Source organism: Pyxicephalus adspersus, chromosome 7, assembly GCF_032062135.1.
Source record: "Pyxicephalus adspersus chromosome 7, UCB_Pads_2.0, whole genome shotgun sequence".
NCBI lineage: Eukaryota > Metazoa > Chordata > Amphibia > Anura > Pyxicephalidae > Pyxicephalus > Pyxicephalus adspersus.
The window spans coordinates 11050612-11070567 of record NC_092864.1 but is presented as its reverse complement, the minus strand read 5'-3'; the positions used below and the strand labels follow the sequence as shown (position 1 = coordinate 11070567).

At 40.2% G+C, this 19956-nt stretch overlaps 1 protein-coding gene across 1 annotated transcript in view; it reads right to left on the bottom strand.

The window, feature by feature from the left end:
* Window positions 1–19956, bottom strand: part of PRPSAP2 (phosphoribosyl pyrophosphate synthetase associated protein 2) — a 45266-nt gene that overhangs the window by 3751 nt on the left and 21559 nt on the right. The window contains exons 6-10 of the mRNA XM_072417456.1: window positions 17492–17664; window positions 15531–15646; window positions 9696–9751; window positions 8680–8828; window positions 241–311 (exon numbers count right to left, since the gene is read on the bottom strand). Of these exons, the coding sequence (XP_072273557.1) occupies window positions 241–311; window positions 8680–8828; window positions 9696–9751; window positions 15531–15646; window positions 17492–17664 (565 nt within the window). The remainder of the gene's footprint in view (window positions 1–240; window positions 312–8679; window positions 8829–9695; window positions 9752–15530; window positions 15647–17491; window positions 17665–19956) is intronic.

Sequence of the window (19956 nt, the reverse complement as noted above, 5' to 3'; positions counted from 1 at the left end):
CCCTTCCACAACTTCTGTACAAGTGCAATGGCAGGTGCACCCCAAGGAAACCAAACCTTTCCCCAACCCAACTTCTTTACAAGTGCAATGGCACTAAGGTGCAAGACTAAATTAGATTCTAATACAACACATTATTCATTATATATGGGAAACAATAAATGGCAAGGCCCTGGCTGGAAACTTAAGACATGCCCCCCCCCTTTCCCCCATCCCATGTACAACTTTTTCTGCTGTACTTACCACTATAATGGCTATTCTTCCACCAACATCACCAACAACTGTAATGGGGGGTTTCTCTTTAGGGAACATCACTGAAAAAAAAAAAAGAAAAAGGAGAACATAATTTCAAAGCTGAAGTTTAATTTTCCTATATTTTACTTTTTGGTTTCTTCATTATAAAGCTAATTAAAAAATTCTTTCCCTTTTGGTCCCCCGATTGGTCCCTATGACATGTATTTCATCCCTCTCTTCTTTTTCTCTGCTTTACACAAAATCTCGCTTTGTGATGTCCCCGTAGAGATTATGAACAGACATAAAAATGATTAATGGTTCTGGCTCCCGCCAGCGAGTATAAGTGTCAAGAATGAACAGTCCAATGTTCCAGACTTTCCCGTTAAATGAGAGATATTATTTTAGGGATGGAATGAACTGCACCCTGTTGTTTAAATATTGGTCTTCATCTCGCGCAAGAGTTTACGGATGTGAGAGGTGTCACGGGCCACCTGCAGGCTACAGAACGTTACCGAGCTGCCAAGCATAATGCAGATCTCAGGAAGTAGACATACCGCTGTCACAGGAGACATGCTGCAGGCTTCCTTGTTCTCTGTCAGATCAGACACATGATAAATTATACATAACATGCAAAGATCCGACATAGCTTGCGGTAATACATTACTGGAATGCCTAAAGAGTCCCTGTCTTTGAATCACCAACCCTGCAGGTATATCAGTGATGCCTTTCTGTGCTGGCTGTTGCTCAAAGTTCCTCTCAGTTCGGTTTGCCGTTTGCTTGGCAGAATGGGGGCAAAAGATCAAAATCAGCCGTATGTGAATTCAAACCTAATTGAAATGGGATGTCCAAAAAGTTCCCACCCATATGATAGTCAGGTATCCACAAACTTTCTAAGAGGTGGACCACAGATATAATTGCTATCCCTACTAAAGTAAATCCCAAAACTCTGAATGAAAAAAATGAGGTGGAGAGAAATGAAGAACAGCAACATAACCATAACCCATCTTCTTCTGTCTCCTAAACCCTCACTCCACGTTCTATTCAGCTTGCTCCTACTTTCCGCTTATTTAAAAAAGCACTCAAAACACATTTTTCAGAAGAAGACAGGTAGGCAACTAAAACCCTTGCTACTTCCCACCACTCCTAATCTCCCATCCTATTGTACGATACTCCCCCCCACCTCCTAGATTGTAAGCTCTTTGGGGCAGCGTCCTCTCCTCCTCCTGTGTCACTGTCTGTATCGGTCTGTCATTTGCAACCCCCCTCTTTAATGTACACCACTGCAAAATATGTTGGCGCTATATAAATCCTGTTTATTAATAATATCCATGAGGTGTGTCTATGCACAGACATTCAGGAGGACGGTATGGCCAATTCTGATGCCTTTCATTTTGCATTTTGTCAGTAAAAAGATGGAATGTCTGGGCACTGCTCATCTGTGAAGGCATTTGATTACAACAATTGCTATGCTCAGTTCAGCTGCAGTTATAATGACGGCTCTTTGCTGAAATGATCATTGTTTGGGGTAATAAAATGATAGTTATGGTGAACATATGCGCTACAGTTTGCTGGATGCAGCCTCCCCCCGGCACAAGTCAGCTATAAAGAGCAATGAACACGATATGCTTTAAAAACGTAAAAGCTTTGGTGTTCAGAGATGGATCTGCATTACACATAATCGCATTTTCACTCTGGTAACCCCTCTCCCCGGAGAAATTTTGCAAGGCAGCCGTGCTTCAAATGCTGCACAAGAGCTCAATCACAGCCTGTAGTCAGGTTCTACAAGTTACACGGAATCCCCTCCCATTCCTCATCCAAGGAAAGCCAAGCTGCAGGCTGATGCTAATCCTCATTTGGAACCAAATCTTTCCAATCTGTTATGAGTATCATGAACTTGATCCTTCTGCTTTTGATCTCACTGACTGGCTAACAAGGTGATTATTACCAAACCTTCGAAATTGCCACAGGCAAATAATCTGTAGCCCACCGTGATACTGCTGCAGATTTTAAATCAAACAAAAATCGATTTGTTTCTATGCCAAATGCTTCAGATTTATTGAAGTTCTTAGAAATCAGCAATTCTGCTTAATAAATCTGTGTTATAGAGAAATTGTATGTAATAGCAACATTCTATAGAAACTACGCTTAATACTAAGATTTTCTTTTTCTTTTTTATTGCATTTATGTAAATGAATATAAAAATGATCCACTGAAATCCTAACCTGATTATTTTTTTTCCTAAATCTATATTCTTTTTCTTTAATCCATCTATCAGCTGTCCCTTGCAGTATCTCCCCTTCACCACAGGATGACCTCAATTTTCAGAGACAAATAGCCCTCATTGTCACCCTGTAAGGATGGGTGAAAGGGGTCGTAGTCCAACCCCTAAACATGGCAGATGTGCACATTCAGTGTATTGACGCAGAGGATCCAGAACATCATTTGTCCGGCCCAAAGGCATCAGAAAAATGCAAGTAAATGCAGACTTTGGGTGCCATTTTTAAGAATACAAGATTACATCATTATTGCAAAAATAATCCCAATGTTGTCCCCAGCCCCTTTTAGCAAGGCACACCACCCAGCACTTTTCAGTAACCACACGGCTGTTTTTGGGTGGTTACTGAAAAGTTGGGTCATAATACAGGAGACTCCATCTGCCTACAGCAGGGGTCGGCAAACTTTTATGGCCACTAGGTCATTTCAGGGATGGGCGGGAGCACAGTAGGCCGGACTGAGTCCCGCCCTAATGGCTCCGCCCACCATCAGGGAAAGTCTCTGAAGTGAAATCCCTCTCCTCCATATGCATTGCGAAGAGGAGAGGGATTTCCCTTCAGGGAGCCTTCCCTATTTACCGGGCCGGTGGAAGTATTACCCACAGCTGCAGTAAATAGAGGAGCAACAGCAGGGAGGCGGCTCCGGAGCTCCGGTAGTTCCTAACGCCCACAGGCATTAGGCCGGTTCGACCAGGGGGCGTTAGGCCGGAACGAACCAACGGCTAGGCCTAAAGGCCGGAGTTTGCCAACCCTGGCCTACAGCTTCTTCCAACCCAGCTTAAAACATTTCTGGGGAGAATACTGAATCCTTCCTACCTGCCTGATTGCTCTGGTTTCTGGCAAAAATGTTGAGCTGCGCATGTGCAGCTTCTGCTTTACTTGCCAGGATAGTCGTGCCAGGAAAGTAGATGGTGGTGCTCTGCGAGGAAATGGGGACAGTCGAGTAACAAGGGTTTATTTTCATTTTACAAAGAAAGAAATGAAAAATAATAAAAATGGGGGAAGCCAGAAAAAAAAATTAAAAACCTTTCCAGTAAGTGTTCATATCATAAAAGCTGATAAAAGTCTGCAATTATTCATATAAAGAAAGAATTTACAAATTTCAGTACATCACAAATACAAAATCTAAGGGCATTATTCCTCATTTTAGGATAGTGGCTGCAATACCAATAGTTTAGGATGTAAGTTGCCCATAGGGGCATATAAAAATAATCTACATGGCTCTTCTTATTTTAAAATGAGGGATAATAATGAGGATTTGTGACAGAAGGAGACATGTAGTTCTATTTCTAGAAAGCTTTGCTGTTTGTTGCTCTGGTTTAGCAGAGGCTTTTTGGGTCATTTTGGCTCACCTAACCATAACCTGTCAGATTATACTTCTAAGTAAAGATATTAAACATACCATATCGCACCATATCACACCATATCACATTTCAAGTAATAAAAGCTTTTTGTATTTTACTGGCCCATCCAATCACAGGTCCTAAATTAAGTAACACATTGTGATTGGGAAATCATGACAAGTCTGCAAGTTTCTGGACCCCTCCAGTGCATTCTGGGAGGAAGTGAACGTGGGCTGCATTCTGCTCTTGGTTGTCTGCAGAAAAGGAGAAAAAAGTAAGCGACCTCCAGAAATATAACTAAAGTAATGAAAACACAAAGTCAGTTCCCAGTCTTACACGCTGACCCCTAGTGACAGGGTTAATCTGCTGGAGACAGATGCCAGCAGGGTGAATAAACCAGACGGGCGCTGCCAGAAAAAATATACAGAGCTGCTGCTGAAACCTTTCCTTTTCCAAAATGACAAGTCAGCTTTAAATGGGTCAGAACCAACTGAGGAGACTCCGAAGGAGATTTGCAATGAAAGGAGTGGGGAAAAAAAAGGTGCTGATTCACAGCAAAACTAGTCCAGATTTATTTTTATTTTTTAAGCTCTTTATGGAAACACAAGGGGAACGTCTGAGTTGAGATCCAACCGATTGCTAATACAATAGTTTGAATATGTAATTTATACTGATTGAAACAAATTACATGTTAAAATACAAATAAAAACTAAATTGGTATTTTTTAAAAAATTGATGTGTTAGAATATTTGTGCCTGGAAAGTCCTGTTAAAGTAAATTGTATTTTTGTTGCATTTACAGCAAATTTATTAAAATTTGTCTTTCTGATTGGCTGACATTTCTGAACCAATCACAGTATCATGATAGCAAGTCACTAAGAAAACTTGCACTTGCCCGCTGTCACCATGTCTCTGCTGTGGCGTCATCACTACTATGTCTTTGCAATGCACTAGTGATGTAGCAGCCAATGTGTAAAATCCCAACCTTGCAGCAGACGTTTTCTGCACAAGAATAAGGATTAAATCATAGGAAAAATAGTTTTGTTTTTTTGTTTATAATTTGTAAAATCTAAAGACAATATGTGCATAAAATAACAGAGCCGAGAAAACCCTGCATATTGAGGAGTAAACCAGGAGGCTCCAGTCTAGCTTAAAGTAGTTTGGCTTTGTACACTGAAGTTTTAAATGAGCTTTACTATAAACCCCCACTGACCCCTGTAGCTGCAAGCACTTTGGAGCAAACCATCTTTAAAATTTACAGCAAAAGCAATTCAAATCCTTCTCCCAGTAGCTCAGCTCCCCCTGCTCCTCATCCAAGCTGTAACTCAGATCTTAGTATTGTGCTGCTCTCCCTTCTTTACAGTGACTTCAGCGCACACTGCTAGATCCTCAATGCAGCAAAACGTAGCCCGCTCGCTCCTCCCAGCAGCTAAGTACCCTGCTTCCCATTGCTAGCAGTACTTTGACAGCCATGCAACCTTATTTACAGCTTATTCATATAAATGATTTGGAGGGGTCTGGTTATTGCTTCTTCAATGGAAGTTATCATGGCCACTGGAGGCAACATCTTGCTGCTGGCTCCTAATAGTAAATAACTAGGGGTGGTGTACAAACACAAATCAAAATTTATTCTGAACAAGCTAGGAAATAGCAGCTGGCAGGTTGCCATTGCGGACTAAGCAGTAATGATCTGTAATGTAAATACAGAGCAGGAGGTCGGACTGGAGTCATTGCTAGGAGAGGAAGCCGAGCTGCTGACTTAAATCCCTCCGGTGCTCATGCTAATCAGCCTTAAGGCAAGCCTAGAAAATATTAGCTCAAATCTGTACCTTTCTCCATGCTTGGGAAATTAACAAGGTCACTCTTAAGTAAATACCCCGTACTTTCCAGCATAGAGATAGCGAGAAGCTACTCTCCCCTGCAAGTTATTGTAAAGCTGTGCAGTTTATTTTCTCCCTCGCCACTTCAATTTATTTTACAGTAGCAGCTGTTGAATGAGCCTGGAAACATCTGTTGCCTTTACTTAGAGGTTGCCACCTGCTGGGTGCAAATGATACATATAATAAAGAAAAAAAATACATATAAAAGAAAACAAAACCAACTTTACATTCGCACAACTGTTCCCATAACCATCCTGCTGACTGAATCTCTCCAACACAGAAAAAGCTTCCACAGATAACACTGCATCTGCCAATTGTGTATTTTCCCCGATTGACATTTCCAAAGGACATTTCAGTGCCAGACCTCGCTATCCCGCTCTTTGGCAAATTACAGTGTAAAACACAAATTATTGCAGGTCAGGGTGCCAGGACGTGTAGATAAGGAGAGCCCGTATCTTACAGTTTGCTTACTGATTGGAGGAGCAGTAGGTGCACGTAGTGTAAAGCTGTCCGCAGATTGGACGGGCCGGTAATGGAAATACGTACAATGTTCCAGCAAACAAGACATGCCAGGACAAAACCAAACATCCCAGCAAAAAAAAAAGTGGATCTCAGATGAGTTGCTAACAGAGCTTTTAATATATTCCATCAACGCCGCAACAGGCCTTAAAATTTTAGAAATGTCAGGGTAAATTTCAAATGTTTTGGGGGTTTCATGAAGCAAACCTTGCACCATCAGAACAGCTAATAATCAGACACAGCCAAGCATTAACACTTTCATGACTGCCATGTACAGTGCCTGGCCAGTTCTTACTTAACAGGGTGTAAAATATCTGTAGCAGTCTCCTAGCTGGTTTTAGGACCTAAAAGGAGTGGTGGTGCTGGACCAGACCATTGTCGCATTGGAAGAAGTCACATGCTCCCCCATAATGGAAGTACTAAGTGTTTTGCACCTGTAGGTAAACAAGGGGAAAGAAAACAAAGTCTTCTTTTCTAAGTTCATTTCTGTGTGCATGGCAGTTCAGCGGATTGGTGGTGCTGGCTTGTTTGTAAGCAATATCATATAAGAAGGAGTTAATGGAAACCTATATTATGTGCAGGGTATCAATGCTGACATCTTTGAAGAGTCATCCTGATCAGTGGTTTAAGTACCTTGAATTGCTGAACAGGCACAAACGGCAACTTCGACTTGCATACCTGTCCATGTTAGAAAGTAATTTATTTTCATAAATTGCCTCTACTTAAGGGAAATAATCAACTTACCTGCAAACCTGACCTACTTGCAACACTTTTATGAACATAGGCACTGCCCCTCCTGAACAAGTACGTTGCTTGCATTTCTATTGCTTTGTGTTAAATTAAATGTGAACAGTCACTGGACATATCATAGAAGGCTCCTGGAACCGGATAACTGCTCATTTAAAATGAGGCAGTTTTCATAGGGTCCATGTGTCGAGCCACAAGGTAAAACTATTTGAGTCAGCTGAAACTTGTGTGAATGAGTGCTTGGAAAATTACTAGGCAGCCAGACAGCTAGGATTATGAAGAGGAGGATAAACATGCCAATTTACAAAATAAAATAGATGAAAACAGTAAATATAACAAGTTGTTACTTTGCACTGCATTCCTATTCAAACAAGAAAAGCTAATAAACAAACCAGTAAGTTGATAACCTTATGAACTGATGAGGTGTTTCCACCTGGCATATGGCCATTTCGATACCAGCAGTACCTTAAATGGTTCCCGTTCCTGACAGGTTTCATGTTTTTCAGGTTATTTGCTTAAACAAAAACAAAATGTTTCTAGATAACTCAAATAATAAAATAGATGAACAGGTCTTCTCTGTTATGAGAAAAAGCATGGGGCTGCCATTGTTAGCCTTAGAAAAAAACTAATTTTCTGCTTGTGTTTGGCTTGAAAACTTCTAAGTGTGCTAGAAATCAGTGTCAGAAATCCTGATCTCCATATTTATTCTAGGCCAAATAGCATTGAAGCTTAGGAATCAGCAACCTTATATGAGAAGTCAGCAATGGCAGCCTGTATTGGTTTCACATGACAGAGATCCTTTCATGACCTTCTTCCAGTAGAACATTCTTTTTTTCTAGATTTTAGATCCCTTGCCTTTCTATTCCACCAATAGAAGTCAATGAAAGAGCCTTGGGTAAGATATGGATTATAGTTGCAGCTTACAAAAGGAGAACTCCCTGCCCAGCCCCTTTATACCAGGGATGGGACAATCAATGCAACAGAAATAGAAGATTGAGTCCCATGCTACTTATTAAATATCAGGAGAGAACCAGGTTTTTTTTTTTTTTACTCCTAGGAGCTGCACAGAAAGACAGGGAGTGGAAGAAAGGTTATGCGCCAAGAGGGGGGATTAAAGAGAACCTGCTAATTTGGGCAAAGCAAAGGTTGTCTTTTTGCTTCAATAATAAATATATAATTATTAAATTAATAAATCTATGACCTTGAACAAGTATGCAGATAAGGGCTGTCAATGCCTCTTCAAATTTCCCGATTTGTGTCCTTTTTTTTGGCAACCCAGGGCAGAAGATCTGAATACCAACCAGGCAATTTAATATTTCAGTCTTTCAGAAATATCTTTCTGACAATAAATATCTTTTTTACTTTGAAATTAGACCAATTTTATATAAGCTGCCTCTCTGCTATCCTGTCCCCTTTACCCTGGGAAAGCGGCAAGTCTTCAAACCTTTGATGAAGAAACCATTGCTACCCTTCAGCAGAGATCACATGAGCAATGCCCATGCACTTGTACACATGAGTAAAGCCATGGGACATGAGGATCATGTAAACATTATATAACTTGGAGGAGCAGGAAGGAGAGAAGGTGTCACATGAAAAACACCAATCAAGGCAATGGGATATATGCTGCATCAATTTCTGCTCCATGTAAGATTGTGCCTGTACCAAAAGCAGACAGTGAGACTCTTACAGGGTATTTCCAACGACGGGTGAATGGCAGCAACGCTTTTGACGGCTGGCGGGGAATGTCGCCCATCCACCTGATCGGATTCTGCGTCCTGAGCTTCTCCGTGAATGACCGCGATCCCTAGCCGTAACCGCTCAGCGAAAGACTGGGCTCTGCCAGAGAGAAAAGGCCAATGATGGGCACTTCTTACAGCAGAGAATTTTCAGCAATTGCAGGAGGAAAACAATTTCACAGAGTGATTTGTCTTGTAAAATGTAACTGAAAATACAAAAAAAAAGTCTGGATACTAAACAGAAAATTGTCAGTTTTCTACCAACCAATCCAGCTTTTCCATCCACACTTAGCTAGTTGCTGGATATCTCCAGAGCCAAAAAACAGGTCTAGACCTGGGATTAGCAAAGAAAATGCAGAAGCCACTCAGTCCAATGTAGGACATAGGTGACACTTTCATAAAGAAAGTTTAGGGGTTGATTTACTAGCTTACTATAGGCTGTTCATATAGCAAAGTTACCCCCTTAGTTTCGGGGCAAACCAAAGCTGGTGTTTAAAGTAATATGCTGCTTTCAATACTAGCAGCACTCCCTGATTAGGTAAAGGCAAAGCGCCTTAGCCATATTATGCTAGCACACATATTCCCATTAGGATTCTGGGCAAGCCATTAACATTTTAGGCACAATTTACATTAATTTATTTTATGCCGCTTCCCCACCTTTTAGATTGTAAGCTCTTCAGGGCAGAGTCCTCTCGTACTCCTGTGTCACTCTCTGTGTCTATCTGTCATTTGAAACCCCTATTAAACGTACAGCGCTGCATAATATGATGGCGCTATATACTGTTAATTTTATAATAATTTTAATTTGCAAATTTTAGCACAAGCAGCTTTCGTTTTAGCCATATAAGTACTATTTTTAAATCTCATTGGAGAGATTCTAAATGTCATGATCAGGAAGGGAGGGAGGGGCATAAATCTCATTACTAAAGGATACATCTTAAATAAGATATATATCATATTTACTTACCGTTTTGCTGATGCTGGAGATTTGGCTACTATGACTGCATTTCTGTAGTCAGGAATCTGAAAAACACAATAATATGAATATCAAAGTCTTTTTAGGACTTTTATAATACTCACTTTGTATTAAAGCTGACCTGAACTCAACATTTTTACTTTACATAGAAGCGTAGACAACCCTTTCTAAATAAAGTGAAAATGTTTATTTTTTATTTCAAGGGCAACACCCTTAATGGGAGTGCAGCACCTCCCAGGATACCTAGGCCACGCATCCCGGGAGGCTGCACATGCCAGATCTCAGGCATGCGCAGAAGGGGCATTTTTTACACCAAGGGCGCATCCGGTGAGATATCAAGAAGACAAGAAGCCGAAAGAGAAGACAGAAGATGGAAGCGCCCAGCGCTTTCTCAGCGCCAGGACGAAGCAGGACTGGATCACGGGAAGGATCCGCACCATTGAGGGGACTATTAAAGACAAGTGTAATTTTTTTTAGTTTTAGTTTAGTTCCACTTTATGCAAGTCTGAAGGGTGCAGAGCTCTTGTTTAAGGTGACACAAATGCAGATCTTGTATCTTATACCACAGGTTATTGCACCATTTAACTCAGATACAAATATGTAGGTTATGAAAAAGCAAAAGAATGATTAAAATGATGCCCTTTGGAGCCTGTTTTTTTGTTTTTGATAGAACTGGGAAGGGTTAAAACTACCGATAGCTTGCTGTCTGCGTCAAACTAGGGATTTCCCTTCATTTCCTCTCTGCAAAATGCAAAAGGAAATGACAGGAGCTCTACAAAAAGTCAAGGGATTGCCCTTAAGGACAGTGATCATAAACGGAAGGTGCTCCCTATGAAAGATATCCCCTCTCCTCTTGTGATTACGGCAAATGTTGAATTTCCCATCATTTTAGGTTTTGGTCACAACAAAGAGAGGGGTATATCTACAAATGGTGGGCCCAGACAGCAATTTAAATGGCAGTTTGAGCCAAATTACCAACCTAAAGGTAGAATCTACCACCATAGTTTTACTCAAAGGCCAGAGAATTGGTGTCCTTATGATTAAACTTTGAAGCTAAGCCTTCATCTGCAATACATATTGAAAGTGATATTGATCCTGGAAACATCCGATTGCCTCAGGGAATTGGAATGTTTTTTGTACCAGGGTTATTTTGTTTTCTTCTTTTTTTTCTGGACCAACTATGTCCTATAGGGTTTCATATCTGGGATATGTTTATTTCCCTAGTGGTTGAACTTGATGGACTTATGTCTTTTTTTTTTTCAACCTATGTTAAAAAAGAAAAAAAAAAATTTTCTAGGTAATAAATGCAACTTTTGGAGTCAACCCTTCAGCAGGGCTTTTTAAAAGGAAGCATAGTTGTCAGGTTTGTTTGAAGACTTCTCATATATATATATAAAAATATATCCTTTTATTCAGGTGCATTGCTGGGAAATGACTGGATGACTAACGAGAACCCTGGTCAACCAAACGTTAGGAAAGTTTGCTCAGAATAAATGTTCCTGGTTTGGCATAAACACAGACGCTTGGATAAAGGACGGTTTGATCACTTTACCCCTGGAAGATTTCAGCATTGCTTGCTTAATGCCCTATACAATATAGAGACAGACGAAGCTACTGTAAAAAAGCGAGGTTGTGCCTAGTCCGCATTACCCATGTTTTTATTCACCGCTCACACAAAGAATAAGAGGCAATGCCAGAATGTATCATTATTCACCTACATGTTACACAGAACACTGGATCCTTCCCAGCCAGGTCTACCTCCTACAGCTAATGAAATGCACGCTCATTGTTCAGTGGGAAATGCGATCCGCCTTTATTGTGCCAAGCAGAACATTTAAGATGCCTGGCTTCCGATATCTGCTCTGTAATTATGCAGCTCGCAGATCATGTGACATTCCCGGGAACCATTCTAGCAGGAATAAGCATGGCGAGAAACAGTAGCTTGCAAGTCACAGGTACAGATAAGAATAAAATGTTTATATGGCCCGATGGAAATCACAAGGGCTGCTTTAAGTCTATAGAAACCCATTAACCCATGAGCAGTTAAAGGAACAGTCCAGTCCGTGATAAGACCGGGCTATAATCCTCTTATGGCATTTACCTCCTATATGTGACTACCTTGATAGCCAAATTCTTAGAGCGACCAGCATGGTCCTGACTCGGGGGCCCTTCAAACATACAATGCTTTGTTCACTGGTTCCAGCACCGCCTCCATCCCTGAGCTCCGCCAACAGAAAACAAAAAAGTTGCAGAATCACGCCCCATAAAGATGTGATATCACCTGACTTCGGGGTGAAATAGCCTGCAAAGGACTGTGTCCAAACTATTCCTACAACATTTTAATAATGAGGGGTCAAAGTTTATTATGTTCCATTATTTTACAACCTTTATTAGAGGACAGGGAAGCCATCATTTGGATGTGTTATAATAGAAGCGTTAGGCATGGCTGGGCATTCTTAGAGCACGTTTTTGTTTATTTTAATTCTACAGGAATGCAAAATCCACCTAAAGCAGGTCAGATTGAGTTCAATGCAGGTCAAATGCACCTGTCAATGAACTCAGAAGCCTCACAGACACAAAATCCAAGCCCATAAACACAGAGAAACTTGCAAATACAGCAACAATGGATGGACTTCCAAATTCAATTTTTTTTGGCTCCAGTTTGGAGCTGAAAACTGATGGGAAATGAACCAAATTGCCCAGCTATATGGCCAGCCTACAAAAAGGTTTAAAATATAATAAATATAATGACATAGAGCTATAATATCTTCCCTTTATAGACTTGGAAGGTTTGTGTCAGCAGCCCTCATTTGGTTAACAGTCCTGTAGCCCTAATGCCTTCCTATCTGTAGGGCAAAATAAAGGAAGACAAAACAAGCCAAGGACAGAATCACAAGCGATATGTAGTACGCCTCTCTCGTATTCCATAAAATACCTCATTGTCAGACCTTGCACATACAGATAAGCCCTGGTACAACCGTCCCCAGTGGCCGATATAACAGTGAAGGTCACATTACAGGCAGGTGCTGAGCTAAGGCGGTGCCAGGAACCATGGTGCTATAGCATGCAGATGTTACGGCTGTGATCCCACTAATTAATACAGCTCTTCGGTTCTAAAGTAGCCGAGCTCAGACCTAAAATCAATAAATCTCCATTACTAAAATCTGCATATTATAAGGAGCACAGCTGGGAGACAGTTATCACTTTATAACAGAAGTGCTTGAGTAAAAACATATGAGAATCACTAGATATTGTTTTAATAAGAGCTACATATTTTTGGAATTACACTGTTTCACAGTTCTCTCCAGACCCTTTTAGCTGGGTGCACCACCCAGCACTTTTCAATAACCACCCGGCCTACAATTTCTTCCCTCCCGGCCTAAATAAATGCCTGGCTTTAACACTGCTGTTTCAGGCTTGCTCCTACTTTCTGCATATGTAAAAGAGCCCTTAAAACTCACCTCCTACCATCTTCTTTTGTCTCTTAAACCCTCACTACTTCCCACCATTCCATATCTCCCCTCCTATTGTGTGATACTTCTACCACCCCTTAGATTGTAAGCTCTTCGGGGCATGGTGCTCTCCTCCTCCTGTGTCACTGTCTGCTAGTTGCTACCCCTATTTAATGTACAGCACTGGATAATATGTTGGCGATATATAAATACAGTTTAATAATAATAATAATTTACTCAAGGCTGCCTTTACTAACCCCACCTTCTAAAAATACAGCTCCTCATGGCAATGCTGGATTTACTCTTAATAAATATGTGATGCAGACTCAGAAAATACTCAAGTCAGCAAGACATTGCATTTTCAGAAGCAGCTCAGAAGGCTTCAGAACAATGTCCCGCAGATACAGCTTCCGCCCCTATTGGTTGCTTTATTGCCCTAAATATCTCCTGTCCTTCCGATCGCAGGTGCCTTTTCAGCATCTTTTGTGTGGTTTGTCAGTGTAGGACTTTACAAGATGTACTTGTGAAAGTATATATGCATCTATTAACAACTGAATATTTTATCATTCTGGTTTAGATATTTTTACATTATTATAATAAAGTGTTGTAAGTTTTAAAGAAATCTATTTGAGTGCCATCTCAAAAGCCTTCTATCCTGCCCCCTCTTCATACCCTATTTTTTTTATGTGAATTTAGGGCGCCCTTCTGCCTGCCCCGGACTACAAGCATACACCTCCAGCAACCATCCTAATTGATGCCTTTCCTGCACAAAGATTCTACAATCTCTGGTAAATGAAGTTCAGGTGGAACGCTATATTACATGTTAGAGAGATGGATGGAGAGAATTCATAATGATCATAAGTAGGTTCATATAGAACCAGTAGAGAACATCGTTCTCAAATTTATGACATTATCAGAATAAATGATAAAAGTAAACCTATGTTTACCCGTGCAGGGAGTTTAATGTCCATCCCAACAGCTTCACATTTTTACCTTTCTTCCTTTCTTTGGTTCACCTGCCTACAGGAAAAAGGTTACAGCTCTGTGTAAGCTCCAGGTCACTCCAGAGTTTACACAAAGTAATAAACGGTCTTGCAGCTCCTGTCATATCAGGGCCCTTGGTGGCATGCATGTTGTATCTTGGTGAATGCTTACGTTAACATGGAGTTCCCAGCCATTATTGCAACTTTAAACATCCTCAACTAAAAATATGTATTTTGAGAAATCAGTGTTTGTTAAAGCAGCCCATATTTTGAAATGGGAAAGAGAATTGGAGGTGTCATATACGGAAGAGACATGGACACGAGCCATACGATCCGCCATAAAATGCTACACGTTTGGAATCATATCTCAAATTGCTACTACAATGGTATAAGACACCAAATATTGTGGCAAAATATAACCCAGTGGTATCACAACACTGTTGGTGATTATGTGGCTATCGGTCTATCGGTCCCTTGAGTCACATATTTTGGAGCTGTAGAAGTATTAAATGTATTTGGTCGGAAATTTTTAGGCTTCTAGCTGAGCTGACTGGAATAATAATTAAACCAAACCCTCTTTAGCCCTACTAAATTCGGGTACTGAAAAATACCCAGTGATATATAAGCGAATCATTGTCTTTGTGCAACAAGACAGGCTATAGCCTGGTACTGGAGACGTATGAAAATATCAAATGTCTCAATGTCAAAAAACGTTTGCCTACAATTCTGATCAGGTGGTTAAATTTCATGCCTCTCGCCTCCTATTGTGTGTTACTTCCCACACCACCTAGTTTGTAAGCTCTTCAGGGCAGGGTCCTCTCCTCCTGTGTCACTGTCTGTATCTGTCGGTCATATGCAAACCCTATGAGTAATATGTTGGTGCTATATAAATCCTGTTTATTATTATTATTATTAATAATAATAATAATAATAATAATGCCCACTGGTCTTCCTGGATTGCTTATCCTAAATGTAGGGTTCAATTGTAATACTTTTCTTTTTTTTTGTATAGTTCCTTTTAAGCCAACCAAAGAAACTCCTTTGTGGTGTTGACTACCTATTGTTTATACTCATGCATATGTCAATGTTTTCTCCCCGTAATTTGGATATTCCTATTTGTAAAACATACAAAAATGTTTAAAAAAAGTTATCATTCCAAAAAAAAAAAAAAAAAGGGACACAGTTGAAACTTACAGCAGGGTTAGATTTTTCAATTAAAAACTCAGCACCCCTTTGACCCACTCTGTACCCTTCAGATTTGCTTAATAATTAATCAAAACTCAGCATAAGTTCTTCTCGTTCCCTACAATGTTTTTTTGCATTGTTCTATTTAAACAGTTTTGGGAGTTTTAAGGGATCAGCTTAAAACACTTCTGGCTATTGAGGCGTACCTCTTCCTGGATGTACTGTAAGAGGAAGGGAGATGCTCGGAGATTGTCCACAGGAATGTTGAAAAATCCCTGAATTTCTTTTTGATGCAGGTCCATAGTAATGAGGTGCGTTAACCCTAATAAAGGAGACAAGGTAATATTGAGATAAAGCAGACAAATACCAAAGATCAGAGACACACAAACTCTTTATTCTCTCTTCTTCTGAAGTTGGACTTCCGCCTAGTGACTGTTTGGTTAAACAAGATCTTAAAATAACAAACACTGGGATCCAAGCTTATACAGAGAATAGACTGGCTCAATAAACACACATTATTATATTTCTTTATAGACACAGCGCAATTGAAAAAACAACATATAACCACAATACTTAAAGCGTGTGTGAAGGCGTGTCATTAAAGACAAAGGTCGCCATAAGGTTTGGGACCAATGAGTCAATGTGTCCTAGAAAGCACACGACACTAACCACATTCCATCTAAAATGGAACAATAACAGCTCTGCAGCTTCTCAAATCTAGGTAAAGTGCAAGACAGGGGAAATTTATACAGTTAGGTGAATAAATATTTTGACAGAGACAACTTTTTTCTAATTGTCTGTTCACCGAAAAATCTTCCACATACAAACACCCCCCCTCAAATCGACTCCTGGCCTTTTATCTGCATAACAAAGGAATTGCCCACAGCAGCCCATTAAATAGCCTTTGGGTCAATTGTCCAATTACTTTTGAGCCCCTGAAATGAAGTGATTGTGTAAAAAAGGCTTTAGTTCCTCACATGCAATGCAATCTTTTTTGTTCAACCCACTGAATTAAAGCTGAAAGTCTGCAGTTCAACTGCATCTGGGTTGTTTCATTTAAAATTTTTGTGGTAATGTACAGAAACGAAATTAGAAAAAAAAAGTTGTCTCTGTCCAAATATTTATGGACCTAACTGTGTGTATGTATATATATATATATATACATACACAATACCTCTTGACCTCTTAGGAACCCAGTAAACTCCTAACTTTGTGTTTGGGCCTACAACACACTGTCACTGCTGCATGGAATTCCCAAGCAGTGCTGTCAGAGTAAAAGACTCCGGCTTTTCCCATATTTCCCTGCCCTTCTCCATGATTTCTGTTCCAGCAAAAAAGATTTTGCTGCTTTTACTACCAACAGCCAACCCACGTTTATTGTAAAGTGAAATGTCTCTTGGGAGATGCAGTTAGTGGTATGTCGAAAATGACTGATCTCCCAGCAGATGACCCTGCAAGGATTTTACAAGCCTGGTGATGGTGCCACAGCCAGTATATAAAGCTAAAAATAAGAAATAATGCTGGGACATGTTCTAGAGATGGAATGGTTGTTTGAAGATATATTTAATATGCTTTGACATATGAAGTCATTAAGTGCACCTAGTGGTCCATGAGAATTTCATTGACTGGGAATCACTCATACCTGTAATAAACTTACTAGAAAGAGGCATTCAGCACTGTGATATATGATCAAGGCGAGAGTCTTCTTGCTCAGCATGGCACACATACCAAAGCCAATATAAACAGACTACAGTGTACAGCAACCAATAGTGTGTGTATATCTCAATCTCCTTGGGCAGCATGGTGGCTCAGTGGTTAGCACTCTGTCCTTTGCAGCACTAGGTTAGGTTCAAATCTTGGCCAGGACACTATCTGCATGGAGTTTGCAGGTTCTCCCCCAGGTTTTTGTGGGTTTCCAGTTTTCTCCCACATTCCAAAAACATGCAGTTAGGTTAATTGGCTTCCTCCCAAAATTGACCTTTGAATGTATTAATGACATATGACTGTGGTAGGGACATTAGATTGTGATCTCCTTTGAGGGACAGCTAGTGATATGACTATGGACTTCGTACAGCGCTGCATAATATGTCAGCGATATATAAATACTGTGTAATAATAATAAAAATGCAGAGTGGTGTGCAGACACACACAGGCCTAATTGCCTTACCTGCTTTACACATCATGGAGGCCAACAGTTTGGAGACAATGGAGCCCCTTTTTCTCATCTTGCACTGCTTGCTGTAGGGGAAGTAAGGGATGACTCCGCTGATCGTTTTGGCGCATGACGTCCGGCAGGCATAAACCATGATTAATAGTTCCATGATTGTTGTGTTCACATCTCTGAAATGAAAGAATGAAAAAATTAATGCAAAACCTCATGTATATATGTTTAAATATGCAAAACCTGGACAAGAAACAAGTCAATGCAGGGACAAAAAACCTTTAGATGAATTCTGAATGAGCTTGCAAGCTGCACAAACTGAAAATAATATCATACAGTTGACTGAAGCCCAACCCCCATCAACACCACTTCTTAAAAAAAAAAAATGTTTATAATCCTCTCCAATGTCTTTTAATGATATAATAAAAGCTAAGTAGTGATTTTCCATTGGTTAAACACATTCTGTATTTGGATGCTGAGATTGGACACTTGCCCGCTGACTTTTATTTTTTTATCATCTTTCTCCCAAACTTTGCTTTGGAAACAGAACAATTTATTCCAATAATTCCCTAAATAAGGCTGTGAATCATTACAGATTATTACACAATGCTCCTTATGGCACGAGATTCACTGTCATTGCAGCCAAGATCCTAGTGGAGACATTAACTCTCACTGTAAAAAAGATAGATAATGCAGCTTCTAAAATTGCCATTTCAAAGGGTAACTAATATGCAGGTGTCAAGTCTAATCGGGTATAGGATAATGCTATCCTGTAAATGCTGCATTTCAGGTTAAAGGAATTTAAATGCTTCTGTCTGTGTTTACAAAGATCTACTCTCCTTTGTTTCTCTCTCACATGTTAATCCTATAACACTGCAGAATAATGTTGGTGGGTTGTTATTATTATTATTATTAATATTATTAATAATAAACAGGATTTATATAGTGCCAACATAATATGCAGCGCTGTACATTAAATAGGGGTTGCAAATGACAGACTAGTACAGACAGTGACACAGAGAGGACCCTGGCCCGAAAGGCTTACAATCTAGTAGGTGGGGGAATTTACACACAATAGGAGGGAAGATATGTAGTGGTGGGAAGTAGTGACAGTTTCAAAAGGCAGAAGAAGATGGGTATGCAAGTTTGAAAAAAAAAAAACGGTTTGGAGTGCTCTTTTAAATGAGCAGAAAGTAGGAGCAAGCCGAATACAATGAGGAAGACCATTCCAGAGAGTTGGAGCAGCTCTAGAGAAGTCTTGTATCCTCGCGTGTGATGTGGTTATGAGTGAGGAAGTCATTAGTAGGTCATTGGAGGAGCGGAGAGAGCGGCTGGAGGTTTAAGCAGCAAAGACAATTCTGCCAGTGGATAAGGCTAGGTGTGTTCAGCTGCTGATTGTCAAAGTACAGGCATGAAAATCAGAAGTGGGGATGCCAACAGCTATGCACCCCCTGCAACATTCCTCTCTCATGCCTCTGTAAGGAAGCAGTCATCGGAAAAAAACACCAAATCTAAAGCAGCCCCACTAATCACAGGAAGCTGCACATAAATAATAAATGTTGATTCCCTTAAAATGTAGTGCTGCAGCATTGTTTTTACAATAGGAGGCCATAGTTCTACTTTACCTCTAGTCTGAGTGCATGGTGCATTATAGCCTTACAACTTGTGGATTGGAGTACAGGTATTCCTCGGGTTAAAGAAATCCGACATATGGATAACTCCTAGATATGAATGGGGGTTCCCTGCTCGCTCTGTGCAGGACGGAGGCTTGATGGAAGGGGTTTGCTAAAAACAGCTGAGGTTGTGGGTGATCTTAAGGACTGATCTCTTCTGCAAAACAAAACCCTGCAGTTGTTTCTTTTTGCATATCAAAACACAGCTTAGTCCAGATGCTATTGAATGCCTAGGCTCCATAAAGATTTTTTTTTTGCTTTGTTTGGGATTAACTTACAGTGAGTTTTTTTTATAGTAACTGACACCAGCCTACCTAATAATATGTTGAGACAAACATCTGTCCTAATTGCATTTATTAAAATAATATGCCCGTTACGACTTACATACAAATTCAACTTAAGGACAAACCTACAGTCCCTATCTCGTATGTAACCCGGGGACTACCTGTACCACCCTTTGCTCCCACAGTCCAAAGATGCCCTGAAATGTGACCGAACAGGCCAGAACTATATAGATTTGTTGCAAAACCCGATTACACCCACAAATGAACAAAGCTAAATCTTAACTCAATGCGGTTTATTAAACAAACAATACAAAAGAAGGACTTGGTATCTTTGCTCTGCATCTATCCATGCAAACTTAAGACCTTGCAAGCTTTATGTTTTCCTTTTAACAGACTCATGTGCTACTTCCCCTATCTCTTAGATTGTAAGCTCTTCTGCGCGGGGTCCTTTCCTTCTCCTGTGTCAGTGTTTGTGTCGGTCTGCCACTTGCAACCCCTATTTAAAGTGGACCTA